General features: G+C 44.6%; 1 protein-coding gene across 1 annotated transcript in view; it reads right to left on the reverse strand.

Moving 5' to 3' along the window:
* Positions 1–22,993, reverse strand: part of CRYM (crystallin mu) — a 92,420-nt gene that overhangs the window by 21,511 nt on the left and 47,916 nt on the right. Inside the window, exons 3-5 of the mRNA XM_086940816.1 lie at positions 22,024–22,086; positions 14,140–14,241; positions 11,509–11,692 (exon numbers count right to left, since the gene is read on the reverse strand). Of these exons, the coding sequence (XP_086796942.1) occupies positions 11,509–11,692; positions 14,140–14,241; positions 22,024–22,086 (349 nt within the window). The remainder of the gene's footprint in view (positions 1–11,508; positions 11,693–14,139; positions 14,242–22,023; positions 22,087–22,993) is intronic.

Genomic DNA, 22,993 nt, shown 5'->3' on the forward strand with positions numbered 1-22,993 from the left:
GTGACTGTTTGTGATTAGTCAAGATTAATTTAGTGGTTGTACTGCTTTAGAAGTAATTTAATTTAGACCTAATGTAGGTTATTGTATATGCTTACAGCCCTGAAGAAGTCAATTGTCATACACTGACAAGACGAAACACGTGTTGGCTGTGTTCATGAACTACTGTGGAAACCTTTATGAAGTAATAAAGAAGAAGAGTGAAATACACGGATTTCAACTTTACTTTTTGGACTTTTTAATTACATTTGAGTGCTTGGTGGTAAATGTGCATTGTCTTGTAGCCTGTTGGCTATATATAAGGGTCTTGGTAACGGACTCTTGCCCGCTTTGAGCACCACCCTGACTTTCGCAATAAGACTGCTTATACACGCTGTGCGCTCCTGTATAACCGTTACCATTGTTTTCACTCTAGAAGTCAGACTGGAGAACTTGCTTAGAGGCGCTGTCACAAGTTGGACAGTAAAATTAATTTAGTACAATTTATCATTAAGGTAATTATATTGCCCAGTATGCCTGTGTGGAATGAGTAATAAGTGTGCTGCAGTGTATTCTGTCTGTTTCCAACTTTTCTTTTTAAGCAGATGTACAGGGATGCGAAACCAGCAGTAAAGTTGGTGGAACTGGCGAGGTTTCATATCTGCTTGCTGCATATTGAATGACAATATTTGCCCACTCATACTTTCAAATCCATTCTGGCGCACTGACAGAAGAACGTCTGCTGTTACAAGGATGTTAAGTCCAGAAACTATGCAGTGGACATGTAAGCCCCCACTCTATGAAATGTTTGCTCACTTTGGTTTTACTTATGAAAAAGCATGGAAATGTTGTTGCCTGGACACCAACTAAAACATTTACATGCAACACTATGATAAATAATAGGTCAATAATCCTTAATCTTATGTTTCGAACTCAAGATGAGTAACAAGATCATCATCAGGACAGGATAATGTAAGGAAAGCTAAGCACCAAAGTCTAGCGAAAGGAATCCAAAACAGAACAAATAAAAGAACATGAAACACACCATTTGGTTACTGGGCAATGCCAGAAGAGCTTGCCCAAAAAGCAGCTTTGGCAATTTCTTTGTTTAAATATGGGCTATCTCTGTTGTCAAAGGAGGCTGGTTTCTTAAAGATTAGTGCATTGCTACAGTAAGGGTTGATGCAGATGAGGATGCTTGAGACAAGTGACAGGCAAATACGTTCAGAGGCTGGAGGTAAATGTTTACACACTTATACCTTTTAAAAACACAATCTAAAATGCCTACATACACTAGGGGAACAGGACCATGGAGCAGTGTGAGCTTCACACCAATGGTGGCTGCCTGGTTTACTCCCCATAGTGTGGAGGAAACAGCCGGACACCCAAACAGATGGGCACACATGAATGCATGCCCACACAAGTACGCCTCTAATACATTATCACAAAATGTCTTTAATGGATAAACGCAATAACCAGATTACAGGTTCCTTAATATCCTATAGATTTTTTGACACTTTTACAGGCCAAAGGTGACTAAATTGTACCATACAACTTTTTCTGAAAGTGTACCACCAGGTAAAACAGTGTTTCGTGAAAAGCCAAATAGAATTTTTGAATGCGAACCATTATTCATTTTCACGCCACAACCTGATTAATGATGCAAGCAAATTCTTAGATGACCTCTGCAGGAAGCGTACATGGTAGACAGATTTGCTACTCAAAAATGGTAACATTAGTGTGCATTATGCAGATTGTGAGGATTCCCCAAACATCCCCATATTTTTAGGGGATTTGGAAAGAACGAATTTACTGGCATGCTTTACATTAGTAGGGATCAGGCAACATATTAGAAAATACACGAATTGTAGTCTAAATAGATTGCTTGTTCCTTTGAAATATTTGGACAATTAAAGACAGGTTTTAAGACATCAGTATAAAATTATTTATATGACTTATTGTACACATGATGGAGCAAGGATCCAAGAAAATAAAAAATTGCTCAGAGCAATCTCTCATTAACAGTACTAATTGGTAAATATAATAAAGAAAACAAGATTCACATATGCACAACATTTACATATGGGAAAAAGAGCTTTATGCATGCTTAATTAATGAAAAAGAAAATGCAACGCGACTAAACCCCACTTTAAACTGGAAATTGCATTTGCACATGTGCAAACCAGAATGACGTAGACAGCAACGTGACTAACCCGTTAGAGAGGGAAAACTCTCACACATGCGCAGGAATGACTAACATTACATCGTGAGCAGTGGCGTCACTAGGGTTGGTGTCACCCGGTGCGGGTAACTCATGGTGTCACCCCCTCATGACTTACCACATGGACCATCTCACCCTCTGCCTGCACCATCTCACCTCTGCCTGCACCATATCCCCTCTGCCTGCCCCATCTCTCCCTCTGTCCGCACCATCTCCCCTCTGCCTGCACCATCTCTTCCTCTGCCTGCACCATATCTCCCTCTGCCTGCACCATCTCTCCCTCTGCCTGCACCATCTCCCCTCTGCCTGCACCATCTCCCTTCCACCATCTCTCCCTCTGCCTGCACCATCTCTCCCTCCGCCTGCACCATCTCTCGCTCCGCCTGCACCATCTCTCCCCCTGCCTGCACCATCTCTCCCTCCGCCTGCACCATCTCTCCCCCTGCCTGCACCATCTCTCCCTCCGCCTGCACCATCTCTCCCTCCGCCTGCACCATCTCTCCCCCTGCCTGCACCATCTCTCCCTTTGCCTGCACCATCTCTCCCTCTGCCTGCACCATCTCTCCCTCTGCCTGCACCATCTCCCCTCTGCCTGCACCATCCCCCCTCCGCCTGCACCATCTCTCCCTCTGCCTGCACCATCTCTCGCTCCGCCTGCACCATCTCCCCTCCGCCCGCACCATCTCCCCTCTGCCCGCACCATCTCCCCTCTGCCTGCACCATCTCCCCTCTGCCCGCACCATCTCCCCTCTGCCTGCACCATCTCTTCTTTGCCTGCGCCATCTCTCCCTCTGCCTGCACCATCTCTCCCTCTGCCTGCACCATTTCCCCTCCGCCTGCACCATTTCCCCTCCGCCTGCACCATCTCTCCCTCTGTCTGCACCATCTCCCCTCCGCATGCACCATCTCACCCCCGTCTGCACCATCTCACCCCCCCGCCTGCACCATCTCTCCCTCCGCCTGCACCATCTCTTCCTCTGCCTGCACCATCTCTCCCTCTGTCTGCACCATCTCTCCCTTTGCCTGCACCATCTCTCCCTCTGCCTGCACCATCTCCCCTCTGCCTGCACCATCCCCCCTCCGCCTGCACCATCTCTCCCTCTGCCTGCACCATCTCTCGCTCCGCCTGCACCATCTCCCCTCCGCCCGCACCATCTCCCCTCTGCCCGCACCATCTCCCCTCTGCCCGCACCATCTCCCCTCTGTCTGCACCATCTCCCCTCCGCATGCACCATCTCACCCCCGCCTGCACCATCTCACCCCCCGCCTGCACCATCTCTCCCTCCGCCTGCACCATCTCTCCCCCTGCCTGCATCATCTCTCCCTCTGCCTGCACCATCTCTCCCTCTGCCTGCACCATCTCTCCCTCCGCCTGCACCATCTCTCCCTCTGCCTGCACCATCTCTCCCTCTGCCTGCCCCATCTCCCCACTGCGTGCACCATCCCCCCTCCGCCTGCACCATCTCTCCCTCTGCCTGCACCATCTCTCCCCCTGCCTGCATCATCTCTCCCTCCGCTTGCACCATCTCTCCCCCTGCCTGCACCATCTCTCCCTCTGCCTGCACCATCTCCCCTCTGCCTGCACCATCTCCCTTCCACCATCTCTCCCTCTGCCTGCACCATCTCCCCCTCTGCCTGCATCATCTCTCCCTCCGCTTGCACCATCTCTCCCCCTGCCTGCACCATCTCTCCCTCTGCCTGCACCATCTCCCCTCCGCCTGCACCACCTCACCCCGCCTGCACCATCTCTCCACCTGCCTGCACCATCTCACCCTCTGCCTGCACCATCTCACCCTTTGCCTGCACCATCTCACCCCTTGCCTGCACCATCTCACCCTCTGCCTGCACAGTCTCACCCCTGCCTGCACCATCTCACCCTCTGCCTGCACCATCTCACCCTCTGCCTGCACCATCTCACTCCCTGCCTGCACCATCTCACCCTCTGTCTGCACCATCTCCCTCTCTGCCTGCACCATCCACCCCCTCCGCCTGCACTCCCCTCCCCCGCCTGCTGCTCTTTTAACCCTTTCCTCGTCGCCTTCTCCGACCCCCCCCACCCCCCATGGTTTTTCCCTCACAGTTCTTGGCTCTTCTCAAAGTGATTGAAATAAACTCATGAAATGCGCTTTGAACACTGAGTGGGAAAGTTTAAATAGACACAGAAGACACACACCCTCAGCTTCATAACAGCTACTCCTTCTCACTCTAGCATCTTCAGCTTGTGTCAGCATTCAATTTGTTTTACCTATCTCCTTTAGTCGTCCACTATCTTAAGCTCTGTAACCACTCCAGTTTCACACTTGCTGGAATATAGGGTCGCCTGTCTGGTCATATATTGTAGCATAATGACGAGGAAGTCGCTGGTGGTGGTGGGCTACTGTATGTCTTTTCTACCTCCTCTACAGGTTCTGCAAGATGGTAACAGGCCAGCAAACCAATAAGGTGACAGAACTACTGTACAGTTTGGGCCATGTCTGGCAATGCGTGTAGCAGACAGCAAGAAGCGGTGCCTGCCATGAAGCACACCATGCTCCCAAACACATGTACCCAACATACCTAATGGGGACTTCGGCCCTGTTACTTTGTTCTAGTTAAGAGAGCACAAACAGTCATATTTCTGGTTCAAGGAAGTACAAATTCCGAGACAGGAAAATAAAATGCAAATAGCAGGGGGGGGACGGGGGGGGGGGGGGGGCTGGCCAGGATGGGGGCAGAAAATGTCTAAAATGGGGGGTTTACTTTTACTGAGAAAACGTGACCAGAAAACATGCGCCTTGCAGTGGATATAAACACTCGAGAAGCTAATTAACTAAAAGTCAAACTTAGTTTGCATTATAATTCTTTGCTGCTCACTCTGCTCTCACCTCGAACTACCAGCTTGTTCTGCGGGGACATTAGTTGTCTGTCAACTCAAGCATGCTAGAAGGGCTCCGAGTCCAGGGTGGGCAGGCGTCACGGGGCTGGCATGAAGAAATCCACTGGGCACTCGTGAAATGTAACATAGGCAAAGCGGCCTTCTTCTCAAACGCACAAAGGCGTCACCGGGCTCAATGACCTCTGGCGCGGAGGAAGCAATGGGATGGATGCTGCGAAGAGGAAACCAGGCCTGGCAGCAGGAGAAAGAAAGAGACGGGTCCTTGGGAGAGAGGCTAACATGGCCGCAAGTCGTGTCCTTAAATAACACTTCATGTCCACTTCAGCGCTCGCCGCTCGTTGTTAATGAATTATCACTGAGCCTTCTGTATAAATATTTGGCGGTAACAAAGCACCCACCGAATCCGAGGCCTAATCATGGCAACTTCCTAGGACCCTGTGTCAGTGCGTACAGCGCGCTGGTGGTGGCTGCAGGAACTGACTGCGGCTGCGCTAACCTGTTGATCCGAGCCCGTCATCGACATCAATTAACTTAACCAACAGAAGGGGGGGGGGGGGCTGATACTCAATGATGATGACGTCAAGGAGCCTGGGACTGGGAGAGCAGCCTCTGCGCTTGTCAGAGAGGCACAACGTTTCATTAGGCTCAGGGTTTATTATAAATCAAAGCAGAGCAGACTCGGTGAGGTGAGGCTGCAGCGTAATGGTGTCACCCCATGTGATGGACACTGATGGTGTCACCCGGTGCGGTCCGCACCCCCCGCACCCTCCTAGTGACGCCACTGGTCGTGAGACACCGCATGCCTGGCATATGCTTGCCTAAATTTAAAGAGAGATGTTGCTGCTAATGCTTTCGATCAAAGAAAGAGAGAATAACATGGGATAGAGTAGAAGTGGGTGGTGAACAGTGAAAATCCCATATTTGAGAAATTAACATCTGTTTATTATTCCTTTATTAATAGTGTACGTTTGGGCCTTAGCTGGCATACTAGAGAAAAAGATGGTGACGAAAATGGATGCGAGCTAGACGTGCGCAGTGTAATAGTGTTGTGATCCGCTGACCGTGTTACTGACAGGCTGCCAAGAGCCAAGGACAAATACTGTGTGAAAACTCTTCTCAACTGTGGAACTGTATTAAATGTGTTTTGATTTGTAATATTAAATGCATGAAAATGGAAGTTAGACAGCATAATAAATGAGCTAAAGGGGATGGGTTTGTTAGACAAAAGAGTTCATTAAAAAAGTGAGTATGTCAGCATGAGTTGATGACAACTCCCCTGTCCCTGCCTAATCACAGACCGAAATCCATGGATATTAGAAACTTTTGAGGGTGGGACATGCAGAAATGAAGACTTTAACTCGAGTGACGTAAATTATTAGTTATCATAATTGAGTCGACTTTAGTGAGAGAGAGGCGAGAGCTGCTACTGATGAGAAGGAGAGAACAGACTGTTAAGATTCATACCTGAATGACAACCTGATTAGATTGAAGATTCCAGAAGAATATCGAGGCGGGAGAGAGTGTAAGAGAGAAATGCGCCCTGGTGCGTCGGGTCTATAGAGAAGTTTAGTAAGTATTTCCCTGTCCTGAACCTGTCTTTGTCTCCTGATTCTTAATCAGGGGACCTCCACCAGTCCTTTGGCCCGAGGGCTGGGTTTTTCCTGTTATCACCTTGGGTAATTATTATTCTGTCTTTAAATTTGCGTATCTTTTGCAAATTAATGATTTATTATGCCTTTTGTCTCTTCAACTATCCACTCTTAATGCATCGATTTGTTGAATAATTCTGTGAGTTGAATGTATTGCTAAATGAATTTTCTCTCCGATGAAAGTGATGGAGTTTGCTCTGTGAATTTGTACTGATGAGCGTTCATTTAGGACTGAGATTTAGTTAAAATTAATTAAATCTTACCCAGAGTAAATGTGGTTATTTCGCTGAAATCTGCGTATTAGTTGGTTAATTTTTCATATCACCATCAACTACTTAACTAATTGTCCATTGACCAAAGGAAGAGTGTTGATCTGGGAAGATTAGTTAGACATTGAGTAACATTTCTACAGTGGGTTAACTAATTAAGATTAAAGTGAATTATAAAACGTGACCCCCAGCGAAACAGCCAGGAAACTTGATTGAGTATATGGACCCATTCGAATTTTTGTGGACTATGATTTGTTCGTCCCTGGCTTTCCGCTGGATCACACACACTACAAAATTATTGGCTTAAGGCACCTAGCCAGACTAAAAAAAGCAGCAAATCTAACAAGCTACACGTAGCAGAACTGAATTATCAATGTGGGTACAGGCTTAAAGAATGATGAGAAACGTTTAACTGCTTTCCTGTAGAAAAACTGTTTGAACATCTGTTCAATATCTCCTCGCTGAGATATTCTTATCTGGGGATTCAAAACAACAAACCTGCAGCCTTGTGTCTCCCGATATGTCCATGGATTTACTAGGTGAGTTGCAAAACTCTTATATGGGAGCCTGCAACCCTATATAAAAACCTGTCTCTAATTTCCTTAAAACAGGCAACTTGTGACGTCTCTGGTCACCTATAATAAAGAAATGATGTAGTTGCTCAACTGTAATAACTTACTAGAGTTCAGTTCTGAAATCATAATGGCTGCTGCCTAAGCCGGTAGTCAAAGTAAAAGGCAGGTCACAAAGCATAATTAAAGCTGCATTTCAAAGACTGAAAACGAAACCAGACTTTTCCTTGTTCTGCTCTGTTTTTCTAGATGAATATTGATAAGCAGAAAGGAGATATTTATTATAACCTGTTTCATTTTTTGCACATTTTAGATAACAATAGGAAAGATAGAATCTCTGCATGTTTCAAAACATTCTGAGCTGCAGCATTTCTTTTTAAAAATCTGACATGTATCAAACATATTATAATATCTATTTAAAACAAATGACTAACTACTTTTGGTGCATTTAATCGTGCACTAGAGTTTCTTCTTTATTTATTCTTCGTGTTTTCCAAAATCCCATCTCTTTCATGTGACCAACACACCAAGGATTTAAGCAGTTTGTGGGAAGGGTAATGGTGTGACCATATAGTATAAGGAATAGAGTACCCCTGGTGTACATGTTTAGGGTAACGTAAACCACTCTGAATTACATGGCCTTATAAAGGAACTCGGCCTTCTGCCTTGTTCTCTTATATAATCATGGAACTCCTCTGTGACTTGCAATATCTTTCTAATATACAGACAGGGTACTTTAGCCCCTATGTAATGCACTGTAGGCGGTATGTATTTTTTAAACAACTAGGTTGACACTCCAAAAGAAGTTCTAGCATTCACAACTACACACATTGCTATCTTAAGTGTAGATTTATAGATCTGAACCAGTTGATCTGAACCAGTTGACAGCTTCCATAGTATTTCACCACTTGTCAATCCACTATGAATTCAGGCTCCAATTAATGTAACCCACTGTTAAATGTTTGTATCGGAGAATGTAGGAAAGTAGGATCTGCTTCTATGGTTACCCCCACTTTCTGCCTGATGTAATGCTGCTTCTGACTAGTCTGACTGGGATCCCAGTCTCTGTGATTTCTCCCCTGCATTGGTTTGGTAAGTACTTAAGTACATCACAGATTGGACACTGGTGGAACCTTATCAGTCCCTAGTATATGGTACTAAGACACCCAGGGCATAGGTACACCAGGGGTCCCCCATGGGCTGAAGCATGTATTATGCCACCCATGGCAGACCACTCAGGCCTGCCATTGCAGCCTGTGTAACATGGTGCTAGCATATATATAGGTTTACCTATATCTGAGGTCACTTGCACTTAAAACCTATAAGTCATCCCTTGGGCAGGCCTTTCAATCCTGCAGGCAGGGGGCTCGGTTCTAAGTGTGAGGGTGTCCCTGCATGAGCAGGACACCCCTACAACCTACTGAGTCCATTCTCCCGGGTTGTATGTGAGACAGCCATATAACGTATAGAGGGGCACCAGGTCATTACGTGATGACCATTTCGAAACTGGTGGTAACAAATCCTATCATGTTTGATATCGATCATGTTGGAATCATACTCCCACACTGTAAACAGTGTGGGAGGTATGAATCCATGCACGTTAAACCTCCTTTGGGAGGCCCTCGGTGCTTCCAATACCAGACTTCCAGACCCGGACAGCAAGCTAGGACTGCTGTCGGCCAGAGACACGTTTCTGCCCTCCTGCTGCTGAGCCAAGCTCATGCAGGGGGAGACAGAACAATAGGTATCCTGTCACAGGGAGGTGTGACCACCTCCCAGACAGGGTTTCGTATATTGGGGCAGGATGGGGCGCTTGCCAGCCCCACATAGCCAGCTTGGAGGGCACACTTGGTGCTCTCGATGCATAGGCCAGTCAAAACCAGTTCAGGGAGCTGTTTGCTCCCGCATGAAACGGTATCCTCCTCCTTGTCCAGCCCCTCCTTAGGGAAGGCTCCTGAATCATCCCAACCCTTTCCATAGGGTATTTAAGGGCTTACCGGTGGGTGGGTCCCTAGATTTGTCGTGGGACAAGATTAATTTCAGACCCCACTTCTTCTTCAACCGTCTGGGCACTCTGGAATTAGCTGGACTTTGCTCTGGGCATAAAGGCTGCAACCAGGAAGACACATGCTGCTCCTGATTTCACCTCCCTGCATGACTGCTGCAACGTCCATGCCTGTGCCCCATACAGGAACCTTCCATGACCTGTGGGCATTCAAGACACCTGAAGGAATCTCCCTTGAAGTGAAGGAGTCACTACCCCTGAATCTGCAGGCACCGTAACTAAGCTGACCGGTCTGCTGATCCTGGGCTCCCACAGGCTTCAAAAGGCTCAGCAACAGAGGTTGTGGGTCTTCACATAACTCACATCCTTCGAGGCCTGCCCTATCCTCTCACCAAGTTTGAAGTCCGTATCCCTAGTCGGAGCCGCAGGAACTGAAGCCTTGTGCACCGCGCCAACTTGCAGTTGCAAAGGCTTGTTTGCTTCCTTCCGCCAACATCTTCGGGCCCCAAGTAGGCCCAACCTCAGGCATCTCCAGTGACCAAGATCTTCATCCTCACTGCATCACTTGCACCGTGGTCCTGCAACTTTGGTGAGCTGCCCGAGGTCCTCTTGCGACTCCAGTGCTTCTGGCTGTGGGTCCTCTTGAGGGTCATCTTTGAATTCTTTGGGTTCCCCTGATTGCTGGGGGCCTGCCCTGACTCACCTGCTTGTGGTGAATCTCCTGAACTTTACTGGTCCCAAAATTGTACCTTCTTCAAATTCCACGTTGGTGGCAGTTGCCCAGGCTTGTTGGTGCTCCCGCCGGATACTGACCCCTCAACTCTCAACATCCGACGTGGGATAGCTCATGTATGACTTCTGAACTTCCACCGCATCGCCTGGTCCACACAGCTGCAGTTTCAAGGTCACCGTCAGCTCTCCTGCAGCACTCAACATCCGTGGGTATTCGTCTTGCATGCCCCCTGGTTCCTCCTGAGTGGCTTGGACTCTGTCCCTCCTGTTTGCAGGTTCTTCACATCTTGAATCCACATTTGGGGTCCACTGGACACTTTCACCTTCTCCAGCAGCGGCATCTTTCTGAAGTCCTCCATTCGGTTCAATGGCGGTTTCCGACGCCACTTCACACCTATGCACCCGGCTTCCCTGGTGCAGGTATCCTAGTTCCTAAGGTATCCACAGGTGTGGTAGCTCTTCAACCTTCTGTCTTTCACGGGGTTTCTTCAGGATCCGCTGGGATGGATCCTTCTTTAAAATTGTAACTGCGACTTACCCATTGACTTGCATTGATCCATGGTCGTGTTCCCACTCTGCACACAGCCTCCTTGGGGCTCGTGGTTACTTACCTCAGAGGTTCCTTGGGTCCCCTGCACTTCTACGTCTTCTGGGTATAGTCTTGACTTGAGTCGTGGTTCGCATACCACTACTTCAGTATATGGTTTGGTCTCTCCCTGGTGACCACTGTGTATTAAGTGCTACTTACCTGATTCTATTGAAAAGTATTGTGTGCATTGTGTATATCTCCGGCTAGGAGATATCTGTATGTGTTAGTGAGTGTCTTATAATAAATACATATTTTTATAAATACACTGTGTGGTTCTTTTTCACTTAATCTATATCTATAAGATTATGTTCTGGTAAAACAAGCTGTTTTACACTCCTTCTGGACTAAGTCTGAAGGCTGTTCTCCACAGCTACCATTTAGAGAGCTTTCTAAGGTTGTCTAAGACCACTAAAATCACCATAAGGGTTGTCTGGATTAGTGTAAGTTGCCCACTTACGTACGTGTACACCATATACCAAGCCAGCTTGTCACAGAGAACATTTAAAACATGAGTTTGCTTTTCACCTGTTCTTTACCACACAAGTGATACAATTCGGCTGGCCTTCCCTCCTGAACAAAACAATGAACGTAGCATAAAATAATAAAAGTATTGGACTTACCATTTACATGTGCACCTGGTTTTACCCATTCTCCAAATAAAACCGGTTTTGTTGCCATAGTAACTGTGATAATGACATCAGCTCCAGTTACAGCTTCTTTGGCAGAATCACAGACCACTATATCTCCCTTCATGCTCCTGGCAAACAGCTCAGCGTTTTTTCTGCTGCGACTCCATATTCTCACCTTTAACACAGGACATAAGACATCATCACTATAAGGGCAGCAAAGCCCCATTATCTGAATTGTGTATATCCAGGGAACTAAATGAAGGACTTCACCTGGAATGATCTTGATACACAATTTACATATGATAATAAAACACCTTCACTACAGCCTGCATACGAATGCTTAGAAAGCTAAAATGCATTGAGCTCCAGCCACAGTCATTAGCAACTGGTGTGTTGATAGAGTGGTGGGGAGGGCTTTGTATGAGGGGAGACAGACAGACGAGACGAATAAAAAATATCAAAAAACACTTACCTGCCACATCACGCCTCTCTCTTCTCCAGGTCCAAACTTCCAAAGCACACTGCTACTAATCCTGACGCTGCTATCATGCTGCTGAAAGCAGCGTCAGGATTGGCCTGAGCGCCGATGATTTGCACTTCCCATTAGACTGGGAGCTTGTGCTTGCTCCCTTTAACCCGGCAACGCAGCTCGGGTTGGAAAGCGCTTCAGTGCGCATGACGGTTTGGCCAGCCTGAGACAGCCAGCCAAAACATCATGCGCACTAAGTAGCAATGCAACCCCTCCTCCATCAAACTATCATCACCCTGGTAGAGCCCACAAGCCTTGGCACTGAAAGAAAAAATAAAACGATAATAAACAAGCGTCTATTATCATTTTATATTTCACTTTTTGGCTGCTTGTGGGTGGGGCGACACTCTTCCGCCATCTGCAACTTATTGAGATTTTCTTTAGATGTCCCCACCAGGAAAGCACTATTGTAATCAATTTTTATGCTGATACAGTTCTCGCAAAGGCAGATCAGCCTTTCTGGGAGAAAATCCTTCCCGGGAGAAAAGCTCATGCAATAGCTTGGATTGTAACTGGATGACTTGGTGAGAATGTTTGTCTGATTACTACTCTGAGTACTAGCAAAATGCACCACCAAGGTTTTATTCACATTTTACTGAACGGAATATCCGTTTTCCCTGTCCAACATCAGTGATAGCAGAGATTCTGGGTTATTGACTATGGGTCATTGACCAATGATTAGTACCAGCAATTGAAACTTGGTTTTGGTGGCATGTGTGCCCAACCTTTGTATGCTCATGCACTCCGAGGCGATTAGAATCATATCAGCTACTCTCTGACGGCCAGCTATAGTATTATAAGAGAGGTCAGACCCAACCTGAGTGTCATGTACATAGATATGGATCTGATCCCCATGTTAAGGAACATTTGGTAGATAGTCTGAATGTAAATATCAAAGAACAGCAGCAAAAAACATACACCCTAGGGAATCCACCATTGCACAGTAATGGTTTTCACAGGCTCCTGGCTAAATGTTAGTCTAGTTTTCTGATTTCATAAGCAGGATTTTAAGCAGGTTGGTCTCACCTACCCATCGCTTTTGCATGCATATCTATCAGTTGGGTGGGCAAGGGTGACCCAAGAGTTCACAATTCTCAAAATGATGGACTGTACATCTATCAGTGTGATTACTACTCCTCTAATGGGATGGATATCTGACAGCGTATTGCCAAAGATGTTGTTTAGTGCCGCATTTTCCCAGCAGTCTTCTGAAGTTTATTTAGTAACAAAGGAATATATGCGAATACGCAATAAATGTTGGTGTTTATGATGTTAATTCCTATTTTTTGCAATGGACTTATAACCCACTACTCCCGCCGCCGCTCCATCTTCTCTCCCATTCACTTTCTACTTCTTGTGTATTGTGGGAGCAGCTTTACCATTCTGTGTCCTTTTCTATCAATTTACTCTCTTCAATGCTCCCTTCAATGAAGGGTAGTATGGGACTTTATATGTAATGCTTTTTCACTCCTGGGCAAACTAAACGTATGGCTGTCGATGAGGAAATAAAGATTAGAATGACAACGAACATGTAACATGGAGGCACCTATATATCTATAAACATAAACCCCAACTATACTGCACTAATTGGAGGTGGGTGAACTACTAAAGCCTACTATACCCTAGAGGGCAGAATGTTCTAATTTGTAAAAAAATAAAAAGAACCCCCGGAGCCCCAGGTGGTTGAAATCACCTCGGGCTCCATTAGGCCTTTGTTCACAGTTGTTGCCTTGAAAAAAGATTGGATAGTTGATCCTCCGGGGTTTTACCAGCCATTAGAAGCCCAGAGCACTCCATTGTCTTCAATAGAGCACTCAACATTACAACGTTCTAATTGCAAATTGATGCTATTGGTAGTCCCTGTGCAAGGCTTAAACTGGCACTGCCTACCCCAAGCAATGCACAAGATGTCCATAGAATCCTGCTAAGGATCAGAGATGCCAAAGTGCTAATTAACATAAACAACAGTATGCATTTCTTTCCCAGAGTAGGGTATATGTGCATTGTAGAAAAGAGGCATGCAAAGTAAATCTTATCACAAAAAGATTGAATCTAGTATAATTTCCCATTTTCTGCCCACCAATGACACATACCTCTTTGAATGTAAACATTTCTGTAAAGGCCTCATAATGACTACGTGCCTGAGCGCCTGACCCTAAAATACAGAGTACTTCTGACAAAGGTGGCTTCAGTAGCTGTAAGAAAAGTGAGACAATGTTAGAAATTAGCATTATTGTTGACCATCCTAAATGTGATCGTGTTTTACAGAAATACATAAACATTGAAAAACTTTTATAAAACTCTTCTGTTCACTGGTTTTGATATTTCTTGCACTGTGATTCCTGGAAATGGAGAAGCAAGTGGTACTTGGACTGCCTCCATTTATCTGTTTCATCAAGATCAACAACCTTGAAGGCACCAAGTGTTACGGCCGGTTAAAGTACAGAATGGTGCATTATGGATAGTGAAACCGTGATACTCGCCACCCTTGAATAATGGCCACAGACTAGTCCTGTGTAGAACTGCAGGAAATTGGGTTACTGGTTAAGGGGGAGTGAAACCCAACTCAAGTAGCAATCACAATTCTTGTCAGAGTGAAACACAAGCAATCCCCAAATTAAACTGTGCTCGACCCTCTGGTGGCTTGGCACAAAAGCATTCAGGCATAGCTTGGAGACAATGCGTAAAGTATTTATGCAACACTTCAAACAGTACTAAAGTAAAAACAACACAAGACAAATCCCACACCAATTTTGGAGATATTCAACTTTAACGAGAGGACTGAGTAGAGCTGAGTAAGTACCAACATTGAAACATTAAATACACCTTTACTTCCACAGATGCCTTTAAAGTCCAAAAATTATTTAGTTCATCTCTTTTTTTGCAGTCTTATAGCAAGAACTCAACACCAAGGTATTGTAGCACTTTAAATGGGCACCCGTTACATTATATAAGGTCACAGGAGGTCAGCTGGAGCCTCAGTTCCTGAATTGCGGCTCCAATTGAGAAGATGGGGGCATTGAGAAGGTAATGCCATGCGGCTGGCATATCTTATGCTTTCAAAATTAAGTCTTATAAATTAGGACATCAAATGAACAAGAGCCTAAAACCTTCAGAACGAGTCTCTACTGGCCCTCTTTATGCTGGATACACCAGGTTCCCAATACTTCAAGGTTCTTATATGCCCATTCTATTATCATTGTCACCTTTTAGTTCCCCTTCTTTGTTTGGCCTGTCCGGGTTTTTCCCTTTGAAACTGTGGTCACCCTAGACGTTTTGCCCTGTTACTGGATAGTATGCATTGCAGTCTACTCTAACTCAAACATGGAATAGATTGAGCACGTTATGGGCTTAATATATCATTCAGTGCTTGATTTGCAAAACAATAGGTGTCACTGCTCTCGCCAGGAGGGCACTGCAGCTTGCACCACACATTGCCCGTGCCAGCGCTGCCAAAGATAGTAAAAACATAACTACTAACCATCACACCCCTACAAGTGTGACAATTCGGACTATTCCTGGCCCCAACAGCTATAAGAATAGGTGGGGCGGTAGGTAATAGTAATTTGTAATGTATACTGAATGAATAATTAACTGTGGTTGTGGTCATCTCTAAAGTAGTCAAACAACGCCACCTTGTGACAGACTGTCACAAGGGCCAGTGTTAAAAATTAAGTGCCGGTGCCGAGCACTGGATACCACCGGCTCACATTAAGAACTGATAGCACGGTGATAGACTCATTGTTTCTCTTTATTTATTTTCAACAGGGGACTCAGACCACACAGAGTGTCATTCCTCGTGGAGTCTTCCCACGGGACGTGCACTGGGGCTGGGCCTTCAGTCTCTGTTGCGAAGGAGCCCGCGTCCTCCGCAATCTCCACACTCTGTTGCACCACCAGCCTCCGGCATGTGCGCTTGTGACAGAGTTTTGTGTATGTGCTGGGTGGCCACAAGGATTAGAGACAACACTAGACAGACTACGCTACTCTTGAGGATACTTTGATAAAAGCCATGTTTTAAATCAATTTACAGAAGCTCAACATAATCTGTGTTTTACTACAATTTAACAGAGGAGAATGTCATAAGAGAGAAGCAAGCACCATGAACGAGCGTCCTCCAAGCTATTTTGTTGAAAATGGGGAACAAGAATTAATTAAAGGTCTGCAGAGAGCAATTTGTGTTCTCGCTGTGCTCATCGAGAAAGTTTCGCTTTTTAATCAAGGTTTTTCGGAAAATACTTGCTGCATTCAGCAGGCAGCACGAACAGCACAGTAATGGTGATAGCAGGTGTTACATCTTGCTCATGCTTTACATTTCCCTTACTTAGATTTCCCCATCGCTCAGCCTGTCTGCCATCAACTGTCTCTACCTAGAGCAATCAGGTACTTATGGGAACTCAGTGTCATTATCTACAGTCTTAATTCACAGGGATACTTTGATGTCACTTCAACTTTCAGACTACGGTGACTACTTTTGTTGTTTTAATTTCTTATTTTGGAAACTGTTGAATATGCCTTACTATTCATATTTACCATCTTGTTTATTCTATTGTTGATAACATAATTCACAGTGTTGGTGATGTTTATGTTACTTTTACGTTTCTCTATTTCTTATTCATGAATGGTGTTGTGTTGGTTTATTTTTATTGGATTGAGCCACGCCTGTGCTCAACTTTTGTTGGGGTGCTCAATTTGTTTATTTCTCGTGATTATTTGGAGATATTTTTGATTCTGATATGCTGTTTTTGAACCACTATGTGCTCTAATTGTTGTGAAGTTTTCATTTTAGAAAATTAGTTGTCCCAGTGTTGGATTTATTGAATATGAAATTTTGCTGGAGCCACTTCGGTGCTCATGTTTGAGGCGCTCCACTATAAATATGTACTTTCTAGGAAGCCACTTCGGTGCTCAATTTGAGGTGCTCCATTTTCCTAGCTTTGGGCTGTGAAGAGCGGTAGGTTGTTGCTCTATTTTCCTTGATGTAAACTCTGAGGAGTTTGGATTTATTGTATGTGTAGTTTGCGGAGCCACATCTGTGCTCATTTTGAGGTGCTCCATTTGTTTGATATGAACTCTGAGGAGTTCAATCATTCTATTGTGTTGGAGAGCAATAAGTTGCTCAATTTGCTTGTATGGACTCTGAGGGGTTCAGTTGCTGATGTTTAGAAGAGCCGTAGTTGCTAAATTTTCTGGTTATGGACTCTGAGGAGTTCCATTTTGCAATGTTGTTAAAAGCCACAAGTTATTCTATTGGCTATTATGAACCACGCAAGTGCTCTATGTTTAGAGGTGTTCATATTAATTTTGTTTTGAGAAGCCGCAGGTTACTCTATCTGGCTTATATTTATTTATTTATTTGACCCATCCATTCTCATTCCTATGGATGTCATTGTGTATTTAATCCATATTTTCCATTCTAGTGGATTTTATTTAGTCATACTTGTGATCCATGTTTTCATTCTAGTGGATAATTTTTTTTTTTTTTTCTTTTCTCTTTGGAAAGGGGATGTGGCCTTTAGATTTGAAAGGTCATTAAATATGAAAATGGAATCCTTCTTGCATTTCAACTGTTAATTAAGAATGCTATGTAATGTGTTCCTTTAGTCATTATATTTTAAAATGAAAATGCAATCCATCTTATTGTTCAATTATTATATTTTTATGAATGCAATGCAATTTATTCTATTATCTTTATTTGTTGTTTTATAAGGAAGGGGGATGTGTTACATCTTGCTCATGCTTTACATTTCCCTTACTTAGATTTCCCCATTGCTTAGCCTCTGCATGTAATAGAATGTTTGATGTCATACTAGAATGTTAAGTACCTGATTGCTCTAGGTAGAGACAGTTGATGGCAGACAGGCTGAGCGAGAGAAGATCTGCTCCTGGTGGGACTTTTATCATTATATCTATTGATCATTTAACTTGGATTAATCTACAATAAATTATATTTACTTTACATACTGGATTCAAGAACTTTAATTGTTACAGCAGGCAAAACAGCTGCCCCTATCATTATTTTGGCAGCCAAGTTTTGAATCAGCAGGAGCTGTTGAACACGTGGTTTGGGTAAAGTAAGACAAAGTGAAATGCAATAATTTCAGTATGTTTCAGCAGAGGAGGATACTGACAATTTCCTAACTTCACTAGCAAGAAATGGAAGTCCAGGTTTTTGATGTTTCAGATGAAAGAAAGAAGCAGAACTCTCTGTGTTAACTTGGGCCCTCAAACTCCAGAACTGTAGCATGTGGATTAGGAAAATTGTCCATATCTAATGGCCAACATTCTGGTGACCAATATTATAATCCTGCACTCGCCTCATCTCTATTGTATCCATTTTGGGCCTCACCCAGTGTTCCCCCGTCCACCCCAGAGCTCACTCCTGCATTGGCAGAACTATAGCCCCTGCTGTTCTTCCTTGGCAGGTGGGGGATGGTCTAGGTGTCATTGGTTTCCATGAAGAAAGGGAGTCGGGGGAGTGGAGGAGTCCGGCCAATGGCCTCACACAGACTTTAGTAGGTCAGGGAGACTAAACAGAGCCTTGAGGCACCCCATTCAGTAGCAGCCTGGAGTGAGATGTAAATGTAGATGAGACACTCCTTTGGTGATGAGGAAAGATCTAAACCAGTTAAGAGCCCCATCATTAATGCCTGCCTCCTGAAGCACGCTATGGAAGAAATGGCCGACACGTGTCAAACGCTGCTGGTATGACAGGTAAAATAACTGCATTGCCGTGCCACCGACAGCAATTTGACAGTGACCATGCAGGACAGCCACCATTAGAGGCTGCACTTTGTAGTGGCCTGCTGCACAATCTTCCAAGATCTCTTTTGTCTCCAAAAAAGGTTATATGAGTCGCAAAGTGCGATTCCTATCGAGCAGTGAAACTGGCCTGCATCTAGCCCGCTGTGAGGGTCCCACTCCTGGCTTTGTAAAGAGTGTCATGGCCTCTGCTTACTTCAGCTGGTGGTCCTGACCTTGTCTTACAGACTGATAGAGAATGCCTCATCGTGGTAGATCAGGGGTGCCATGGTCTATGAAGCACGTAAGGAAAATGGGGCACTTTGTTCACGTCTGGGTAGTAAAATGTAGCCATAATCAGCCTGCTGTGGATTGGGAGCCAATGGAGGGACATCAAGGAGGATGTTAATCAGTCTGTGCGCGTCAGGCCAGGTGGCATGATTTTCCACTGCGTCACATTTGACCTAATTAATTTGACTGAGAACTTAGCCAGACAATTTGTGGCACTTGTTGCCCGGGGACCAGAATGTTTCAGTCTGCCAAAAAATATAGCAGTGCTCACATTCACAGTGCCAGAGGGCTGCACAATGCCCCCTATTATAGTATGTCCCTCTAGGCCTAAGCACAGCATCCATTTTTACGGAGGGGTCTTTGAGCGCTAGGTCAGCAGCTAGCAGCAAGCTTATTCATGCGCAAGGAAAAGATACTTCGATCAGAATGTTACTGTCTCTCATGAGAAATGCCATTCCCTGCTACATGATAACTTTCAGAGTAGAGGAAGAAATAGTTTCATTTACCCAATTCTACATCGCTAAAATCAACAATATGCATTCCAGAATGTTCCCTCCTTTGATGACGCCAGGTTGGTCCCTTTAACATCTAGATCGAAGAAAGATAGATTAACAGTGATAGCCCTACTATTTGCTGCTGTGGTATTGCCACCACTTTCTGTCACGTTCAATGTGACGTCAATGTACGGCTTGCGTAAGAAGCAATGCAGTGATAGCCCTTCTATTTGCTGCTGTGGTATTGCCACCACTTTCTGTCACGTTCAATGTGACGTCAATGTACGGCTTGCGTAAGAAGCAATGCAGTGATTGCTGCTGTGGTATTGCCACCACTTTCTGTCACGTTCAATGTGACGTCAATGTACGTATTGCGTAAGATGCGTTACAGTGATAGCCCTGCCCTTCTATTTGCTGCTGTGGAATTACCACCACTTTCTGTCACGTTCAATGTGACGTCAATGTACGTATTGCGTAAGAAGCATGCCTAAATGGCATGTACGAAAACCACCTTAATGGGAACTTATGGCACTTTTCCAACCCTAGGTATACGCTGATGTACACAATGTATACCTTTGTAAAGAACTTCTAAACTGTTTACAGTCTAATAACTGTTACTTTTAAATAAATGTGTTCCCATTAAATGACGGCCTCTGTACATATGTTTGTGTAAACACTAGATACATTAACACATATCACCACTGTTTTTCTACTGCATGCCACAGGTCCATTTCATTTTCAGAACAGTATACTGATAAATGTGGAAATATTTGTATTCTCATTTGTAAATACCTAAAGAAATATAATTATGTTGATGTGATCTGAGTTTACATGGCATGCCTTAAGGCGCTACTTCACCCTCTTTACTCATGTAGACCACTTTCTACATGAACACAATTTGAATGGTATGTATCATAACACCAGTGACGCCTTTTGAGAGCAGTAGTCAGTTGCTGGGGCAAGTGTCTTTCACAGTTGAAAGGGCCCAAATGTTGGATTGGATGTGGTCTATCATTCTCCCTAGCATAACCTACTTACATGCAGCACATGCATGACGTTCCCTTACACACCTGGAGCTGTGAATCATGTAAATGTAAGAGTAATCATATTTCCGCTCAAAATAAACCTTAGAGCTAAATTTAGAAATGCATTTCCATCCACTGACATACATTTATGGCCAAATGTACCTTCATTTAAAGCCTGACAGGAATTCATAAAAGGATTCCTGGCAGGCGTAAATAAACCAAATACCACAGATTTCTCCACCAAGAGCGTGGAGAAATTCACATTAGTAAAGTCCACACACGGGGTGGGAAGTGAGCATCAACATATGTAACGCCCATGTTTGTGGGCCTTAGCAAACTCTGATCCAACCCCTTTCCACTCTGGGAATGATCAGAAATTTACTCTGGCCAAGGGCGGGAGTAACTTCAATTGCAGTAAGGGACGGCAGATGGATCACGTGCTAAGGGCATGCGTGGTAAAGACATATGCGTGGCAATGGCTTCGTGGTAACAGTCACGCGTGGTTATGACTGCGTTGTAATGGCTTACGTATGGAAAGGGCTTTCCCTACATGGAAAAAAAAGTTTTCCTCGCAGAGAAAAGAAAAAATATGCATTTGGACAGCAGGCTCCCAAAGCCCTCTTGCCTAAATCCACACTACGTAGATTTCATCACACAGTAAATATGTCTAGGAGAAAATGTCATATGCCATCACCACTGAAGGCCCAACTTCACAGGCGTACTACTGGAAATAATTGTGAATTGAAAAATAAAAAAAGTAAAAGCGTGATTATGTTGAGATGTAAAAACAATCTTTGCTCATACTGTTACATTTCTTCTTGAAAATTGGGCTCTTAAGTGATTTGGCTCACAGTAGCTGTGTTTTTCATTGCAAACTTTAATCATTGTCATATTTTGGAAGAACATACATGAATAAGACCTAAAATAACTTAACTAAAAGCATGTGTCCCTGTTTCTTACCCTGAAAAGCAGCTGGCGGACAGCCAGTTCTTGTTCAAGAAGTTCAGTCTGGTGACATCATTTAGTCCATTGTGCTAAACAGTTTCAGCTGAAATGCTGCCAAGTTTGTCACAAAAGGCTTTTGGTGGCACATTGATGCAGTCTAACAACCTTGGCAACTGCAGTCCATTCGGTCCTTATGTATACACCGTACACGCCTCGGTAAGGCACAGGGATTATACACACAAAGCAGGCCTGGACAATTCAGCCGAATATTTTGTATTATTATTTACATTTTGTATAGCGCTGCAAATCACCAGTGGTAGCCTCTGGGGGCTACGGGATCAATTAACGAAGTATAAAGTGGACAAAAATACAACCGTGAATTCTAAAAACAAGATGGCGAGGTCTTAGAGGGGAGACCCTAGGATCTGAAAGTAGACCAATGGGGGTTGTCTACTCTCTATAATTATCAGAAATACCATACCTTGGTTGCCACTGCAGACACTGCAGCTGTCCTCTTATCAGTAATCACGTTACCATCGATAACCTGTCACAAGTGAAGCAGGAGACAATTACTGTAGGCTTATGAATTTGACACTTTAAAACATACTGCAAGATACATTTCAAACATGGACAGGTAATTCGGTAAGAAATACCATTCACCACATCATCCAACTTTTCTCACGGAGCCTCTGCCCGGACACCAGGTTCATTGCGGGCCCAGGGACATGGCACAAGTGCACATGGTCCTGGCCCCCGGCTGAACTCCATGCTGAGATGTTTGCTAAAATCAGGTGTACAACGTTAGAGGAAACACCTCTTGCACATATAAGCACCGTAGCGTGTGCTTTACACACAGAGCACTGACAAACTCATACAAACCCCTGTAACACCCTACACATATAAGGTCCTGACGAAAGCCAGTAGAAGAAAAGGCCTGGCTGAAACTAGTTGACCGCACAGGACGTCAGAGGCCATAAACCTACTGTGCACGTCCGAAAGCCTTTGTTTTTATTGACTGCCTGGGGCCCACCATTAAAACAGTCTTTGGGACACCCAGGACAGTATTTTAAACCTCACCCAGAGCACACTCACAGCACCCTCACGAACGAAAAATACCCGCTCCACAGTAATCTGGCATCGAAGCACACCTGAGGCACACTCGGTACCTCAGATGGGGCCCAATGATGAAGCATGCCACCAACTAGGTTGGTGGGTGAGGGCCTTCATAAAAACTAATGGTTTTCCTCCACCGCAGACATACAAACAATTTAAACCAGAGCTAGTTCTCATTGATTGGTAACATTTCAAACATGGACAGGTAATTCGGTAAGAAATACCATTCACAACACCATCCAACTTTAGCTTGTCAGATCCTAATTTGCCCAGTACTTGACAATTTTGTATTTTTCATGAACACACACACTTGCATTGACCGACTGGTGCACAAAGTT

This window comes from Lissotriton vulgaris, chromosome 10, assembly GCF_964263255.1.
Source record: "Lissotriton vulgaris chromosome 10, aLisVul1.2, whole genome shotgun sequence".
NCBI classification, from domain to species: domain Eukaryota; kingdom Metazoa; phylum Chordata; class Amphibia; order Caudata; family Salamandridae; genus Lissotriton; species Lissotriton vulgaris.